Below are 7,080 nucleotides of genomic sequence, written 5' to 3'. Positions count from 1 at the left end.
AAAAGGTATTCATGAAACACCCCTACCACTTATAATTTGGCCGTGATTATTATAAAATACACAAAGTGGAACGTTTCCATTTGTAAAAGATCTGTGTATAATTGGAGGTCGTTGTGTACAAGACTGTTATCTCTGAAGTGGCTAATTGTAGGCCACGCACAAGGATGTTTACCAAATCCTATTTTATCAGGAAAGCTGCCTTGACAAACATTGCGTGTTTTTTGTACAGCTATATGCCCTATTAAGTTAAGTCATCATTTGTATATATATATATATATATATATATATATATATATATATATATATACGGATCATGTCATTCAAATGTAGTTAGGTATGAAATTACATGTTTTCAATTAATATGTATCTTATAAATTGTTATACAAAGATGGAATCTAAATAAAGTGAATTGAATTGGAAGAATAATTCAATTTGCACACGAGGCGTCATTTTCACCGCGTCGTTATACATTAAATTTATCCAGCCTAATTAAGTCCGTGAAGGCACATCAACGTATCAAACATGTGGGCTACTAAAGTATGCCTGTATACAAAAATGATAGATAAGTAACAATGATAGTGTTTCAGCTAGGACTTAAAAATGATTCATTAAATTATAATATATGAAAGCCAAAATAAAATATTGATCTCTCTTGATTGTTACCGCTGAGTCAAAATGGGCCAGCACCGAAAATATCTGGAATCATAACTAGCTGGCACCATCTGGCAGGGCCGCAGGGGCTTGACAACATGAAACAGAATCACTTTTTTTGTGTGTAGATCTTTCCGTGGAGACTTGGTGATTTCATTCCGACTAGGCCTAGGGTATACTGGTGCCCTCCAAATTACTGATATTGTCTTTTTCAATGTAAATTTGTGCAACGCCCCCTCCTATCTCCCACCCCCTAGCTACAGCGTTGTTACATTGCTTTTTTGCACAAATAACGTGTCACCTGACTGATTGATCAGCTGAGCTGAGCAAACTATTATCACGTGACTATGTCGACGGTGTGTGTATTATTTATACCAGAGTAGACTTTGGTGTGTACGTGTACGTATGCGCTCGCTCATATAAAACAGGTAATGTTGAATTTTGTGCTTTTATAATTTGTAATTACAATTAAGAAGGATCCCAGAAGTATTGTGAGACTTTGTACCTCATTTTCATGCTTTTGTTTAGTTTTTATGGACAAATCTTAATCCCTCACTTCAGACTAGATCTAAAGCCTAAAGGCTTTTTTTTTAAGTCTTAAATTTATTTAACAGTTTCACTTTCAGTTTAAGTTTTGGTTATAGGCCTATATTTTTATTTAAGTTTTAATTATTAATTACTAATAGTAATAATCTTAGTAATACAATAGACTAGACCCTCTTCTTACTAGTAATAATCGTGCCAATCATTTCTGGATTGTCAAATCCTAAAAAGTACAAAACAAATCATTGTGTTGTATTTTTGGCATTCAATCCAATTTGACTATTTATGCCTAGACTATAGACTTAGTCTAACTCTTGAGTCACGTAGAGCTAGAGTCTACAGTCTAGAATAGAGGTAATCGAGTCGTAATAATTCCTAGCTTGGAAAAATCAGTGCGTCTGTGCTTCGCTGGTCCATTACTGAGCTGAGACTGGGAGTGCTAACTGCTGGGGATGTATCCTCCTGGCCAGCGTGGCCAACCGTGCTACATACATTTAATTGATTGAGCGAGCTTATCAATCCTTCGGATCTAGGCCACTCATGTACTCAGGAACACAATGTGCTGCTATATAGCATGACGTCACTTGAGTTTTCTTGTTTTGGCGTTGTTATTCTGTCAAGAATGAGCAAAAGAAACTGTTTAACAAATTTTACGTCAAACAATTGAAACAAATAGAACAGGAGCATGCATGCACCTGCACTGGATATATAGACGGAGAGACACTGGTTAACAGTGAACAGTGTGGCTATGATTATGTCATTTAAGTGACGCTGAGTCTGTGGCTTGGAGCTGGCGCGTTGACCATCGCCATTGTTGCGTTGAGGCCATGTTCACCAACATCCCATCGTAACTTGTGTTAAGAACTTGAACCTATGATGGTTTTGGTGAAACGCTGCATGGCTTGCATTTCTGTCTTACTAATTACTAATCTAGTATTAGAATTTTTGTGCAAAATGTCAGGGGAAAATGAGTAAGTGTTCAGGGATAATATTATGTTCGGCTGACACTATATCTGGCTTCATAGAGGATCACGTTTGAAGGCAAAAGAGGTATTAAAAAAATATGTAAAATTTTGATCTGACTCGGACCAAAATTTGAAATATTGTAGAGTGTGCATCCCATCGAGAGGGTTTGGCTTAACTCAGTACTAGGACCAACTCTGAGTTGCGCAGGGATTGGAACACTAAATAGAAATAAATGTAAGGTTTTATAGAATTTCACCACTTACAATTTTCAACATTACCTGTTATCAACTGTTTACCTATTCTCATCAAACAATTATTGAATTGGATGTTAATGAAGACATAGCTAATTACAATGTAAAACATTTACATGAGCAGTCGGACTTGCGATCATTTCAGCTCTCATAGGTTACACCGTATCCGTCCATGATTTCTGTAATGGCTGAGCTTTCCCATGTGTCAAGTTAGCCTGGATCCTTACCAAGTATGAAAAGTCTTGTCTTGTTTTTCCTACAATCTTGAATATACCTGTCATCTCTTGTACCTGTAGAGATAATGAGAATGTGAGGTATTGTGAATGGATTTTTGTAATACTTCTGCAGGAATCAGGACAGTCGGCCATTTGATGCATGGAAGCCCCATCAGAGAACATGGACAGTAAAGATGTGCCTCAAGTTCAGATCAGGGACACAGAAAGTCTTATTCCCCGCGATGATAACGGCGAGAGAAAGCCATTAGTCACAAGGTCAGTGATTGTTTCATTCGGAACGTTATTCCTGTTTTTAAATAGATTCATTAGTGACATAGTGAGTGAGGATAATATTTTATCCTTTTGATTGAATAACTCTATCTATACTTGATGATATTCTTGTGATAAAATATAATAATCTATGTATTCAAGCAAGATGCTTAACCATGTAAAGTTATGCATGTTAAAAATATATAATAATTTTACGAATTTAATTACCGTATGTATATTTTCATGGTTTGCATGTTTAAAAAAAAAAATTGATATCGTCTTTTGCAATTCAGCTACTACCCCAATGGGCAAGAAATGGTCAGGTTTGAGCCAGATTTTCAGTGTAACCGAGGTAAAGAGATCTAAAGGTCCAGTCAGATTGAAAGCATCCTGAAATAAAAAGCTCATAATGAAAGATAACCAGTCGATAATAAGTGGAGATCTGTTGACAGTTGGAGATTAAATTTTTTAATATGATCAAACAAATGAATAATCACTATTAACTTTCATCTGCTCTAGCACCAAAGGGCAGAATGCCAGCCTCTATTTCATCGTAGCACTGGTGTTACAGGCTCCTCTCGTCACAGGCTTTGCCATTGGCTACTCCTCTCCCGCTCTCCCCAAGATTGCCTTCCCAACATCAGATGAAGAGTCATGGTTTGGGGTGAGAGGACGTTTTTCACATTTCTTAATTTGTAATAGATTTTCGTGCATTTGTAATTTCAAGCACTGGTGACCTGATATTTGTTCTGGGTTTAAAAATAAAAAAATCATATATATAGGGAAAGAGTTGCATTTGGGCTTTGAAGGGTAGTTTGGGGGTACTAAGGATAAGGAAAAGACTTCGGATAGGGATTAAGATGAGGAATGTTGTTAATGGTTGTAGTAAGGATTTTGGTTAGTGCTGGAGCCATCGATTAGGAGAGTTTGGCCAATACCTGGACCGAAGTTGGGCACAGTATGGCGAATACTGCTTTGTTGCACAAAACAAATGTACAGATGCCATGTTGTGACCACCTGAAACCAAGTTGTCAAAACTCTGTGTACAGATGGCTGTGGCTAGTGTAAGGAAATGTTGCCAGAGCATGTGTTGTACTGTGAAGCAAATCATCTTTTGTGCTATAGCCATTTATCCTCTGGCATAAAAGAAAGCAAATCCAGCTAGGTTTAAACAATATGAGAATTTTGTACAAAAGACTGCAATGCAAATTTTACCTAACAGAAGGCTACATATCTTTATTTATATTCTAATTTTATGCTAATGAACATTAGTATTGGTCAGTGAGTTAACTGCTATATCATCCATGTCTTCTTTCTGTATTAGTCCTTGCTGAATATCGGCGCCATGGTAGGTGGACCCGTGGCAGGGTTTCTGCTCCAGTGTGGAGGTAGGAAGCTGACCATCATGGCTACTGGAATCCCCTTCATCACCGGGTGGGTTCTCATTGGAACGGCCTCCAACGAGCATGTTATCAACCTTTACTGCGGCAGGATACTCACAGGGATGGGATGCGGCATGGCTTGTTTAGCTGTACCGGTAAGTTGTAGCACTACGCAGTCCCTGTAACATTTCAGTGTACTAAGGGGCTTCGCTTGTTGCGGGATTTTACCCAAATGCAAAGGATGCTTACTTTCTAAGGCTTGCAACACTTTAAACACACCTTAAAAAGAAAATGGTGCATGCAAAAATGAAATCATTATTTACTGCCAGTCCTTTGTATTTCTGTTTCTGTAAAAGATGGGATGGGGGAGGGATGTTGATATTAAAGGGATCGTTTAACAATGTTAAATCTGAGATACTCGGCCCTACATGTTATCAGTGTCTGTGATATGGTGTTATATTGAAGCGCTTCAAAATGATCAAGAAGTGCCTCAAAAAAGTAAAAACCTTTGAGTGACCGGTTTACCATCCTCGTTTTCCCCAATAGACTGTAGTGTTATGAAAACCGTTTCGCAAATGCAAAATTTGATTTCGATTTTCAATCATAAATATCTTGATAATCAGGTAGGCAATCAATTTGTAAAAGTCATGGGTTTCCTGACTGACCTAAAGGTTTATATTTATCATTGCAGCATGAGCTAAATCCAGGATTTTGTTTCAGAATCTGAGACAATGTTACCGAGTCACTTTAAGTAAGGATAGGATGGGGGAGGGATGTTGACATTAAGGGTTTAGCGTGATAGTTCTGCATACAATGTTCTTGAGAAACATAACTCACTGAGCCACTTCAACCCGATACACATGTTCCTTCCTGCAGAACTACATCGCAGAGGTGGCCCCGCCCAATCTTCGTGGTTTCCTTGGGTCCAGCTTCCAAGTGGCAGTGACTATTGGAATTCTTCTGGTATACTGCCTAGGTAAGACCTTGTCCACACATGGTATGGGAAACCGCTGCGGGTACCATTACATTGGGTTATTGTTTGTTTTGAGTGCAAGAAATGTGTAAGGGGGGCTTGAAGAAAGTTTGGGTGGGGCTTGAGGCCCCCCCCCCCCCACCCCTCTACACCAGCTACTGTAGTAACCCCCAGACTGGGAGTTGTGAAGTAGTAGATAATTGATGTTCTCATTATTATCTGGATGCTTGCCTCTCACTCTACTGTCAGACAGAGAAAACAACAAAACATAATATAATTAAACGAACTTGCCATCTCTTTTAACATAACGTGTGTCTTGAATATCATCTACCTTGATGCACACAGAGAAATCTGATCCCGTTATCTTTGGGGCTCCGTACCCTGACTGTTTGATGACTATTTCAGTTCATGCAAAAGTATCTTTAATAATGTCTCCATTTTGATTATCCTCAGGGATTCCCATCACCTATTCCTGGCTGGCACTGACCGGTGCTGCATTGACTGCTCTCCTCGTCGTAACCGTGGTGATGGTCCCAGAAACCCCCAGGTATCTTCTCATGAAGCGTTTGAAGAATCAAGCGATGTTAGTCTTGAGAAGGCTGCGTGGTCCCATGGTCGATGTTGAATTTGAATGTCGAGAGATTGAGGATGCCCTTGGTGCTTCTGATGTAAGTTTTAATGATAATGTAAAACCTGTATATAAAAAAAACTAAGGAAGATGAGAAAAATCGATCTCTATAAGCATGTGGTCTTTATGTACAGGTTGCTATAATGCTTGGCCATGTTTAAAAAAAACCTGTCATCAATAACAAGTTACAAGACCTGTTATATAAGCTACTGAAATCATGGTATTTGATTGACTGAATGCAAATTTATTATAAAATATTGCAATTTGTTATTGATAACAAGTTTTATGAAACGGTCCAGGTTTCAATGAGAAAAACTATTCAAGGGAAACAAAGATACAGTCTTTGTGGACAAGTGTCCTTTCTATACAAGTAGTTGATACAGCATGTTCACTGTAGTTATGATAAATAAAATTAGTTCTTTTATGTATTTCCACTTTGTCTTTATAGACAGGTTTGACTGAACAAACTTCTTCTTTTTATGTAGGCGTCCTGATGGATAATTGATGAATTTGAATTAAGATTAAATTTACTTTTGATATAGTAAGGTCATCAGGGCTCTTATATGGTTTATAGTCTCTTACATGTTAAGACCAGGTCCTATATTCGTAAAGCTCTTCCAAGCTATTTCATCAACAAGTTACATACGTTATAGCATGTGATTAATTAGTAGGACAAAGTAGGCCTAAATAGATTCCATGAAGATGGTACCTGCTCTCTGTTGTAACTCGTTTCTAAAAAGCTATTAAATGAAGCAATGTCTTGGTTCTCTTGTAGGATAAATTCCGATGGTCCGAGTTCTCCCGCCCGTACCTCTACAAGCCCCTCCTGATCTCCCTAGTGCTCATGTTCGTGCAGCAGTTCAGCGGCATCAACGCAGTCATGTTCTACACCGTCAGCATCTTTGAGAGTGCGGCGCCCTCTCTAGACCCCAATGTTGCCACGGTGATAGTGGGTGCAGTGCAGGTGGCCTTCACATGTGTTGCAGCTGTTCTTATGGATAAGGTGGGACGCAAAGCGCTCCTTATTACCGGGGGTAAGAAACGCTTATTTACCTCTTGAATGGAGGCTCTATGCTCAATATACTCCTGGGTCTGTAAAACCTTAACGATTCCATGATGGAATTGCTGAACATTCCCTTAATACATGTCATGGCAGCTGTAGCTTAAGCACTAACTGTAAAAGGCACTTTACATTTTATTA

The 7,080-nt window shown here is 38.6% G+C and overlaps 1 protein-coding gene across 1 annotated transcript in view; it reads left to right on the top strand.

Moving 5' to 3' along the window:
- Positions 1–982: 982 nt before the first annotated feature.
- The window catches only part of LOC115918354 (solute carrier family 2, facilitated glucose transporter member 8-like), a 10,402-nt gene continuing 4,304 nt past the window's right edge, over positions 983–7,080 (top strand). Inside the window, exons 1-7 of the mRNA XM_030974952.1 lie at positions 983–1,079; positions 2,760–2,902; positions 3,416–3,560; positions 4,221–4,433; positions 5,155–5,254; positions 5,705–5,919; positions 6,655–6,913. Of these exons, the coding sequence (XP_030830812.1) occupies positions 2,787–2,902; positions 3,416–3,560; positions 4,221–4,433; positions 5,155–5,254; positions 5,705–5,919; positions 6,655–6,913 (1,048 nt within the window). The 5' untranslated portion in view covers positions 983–1,079; positions 2,760–2,786. The remainder of the gene's footprint in view (positions 1,080–2,759; positions 2,903–3,415; positions 3,561–4,220; positions 4,434–5,154; positions 5,255–5,704; positions 5,920–6,654; positions 6,914–7,080) is intronic.

Source organism: Strongylocentrotus purpuratus, unplaced genomic scaffold (assembly GCF_000002235.5).
Source record: "Strongylocentrotus purpuratus isolate Spur 01 unplaced genomic scaffold, Spur_5.0 spur5_scaffold_7, whole genome shotgun sequence".
NCBI classification, from domain to species: Eukaryota; Metazoa; Echinodermata; class Echinoidea; order Camarodonta; family Strongylocentrotidae; genus Strongylocentrotus; species Strongylocentrotus purpuratus.
Note: the sequence above shows the minus strand (reverse complement) of the source record. Positions and strands in the feature narration are given on the sequence as shown.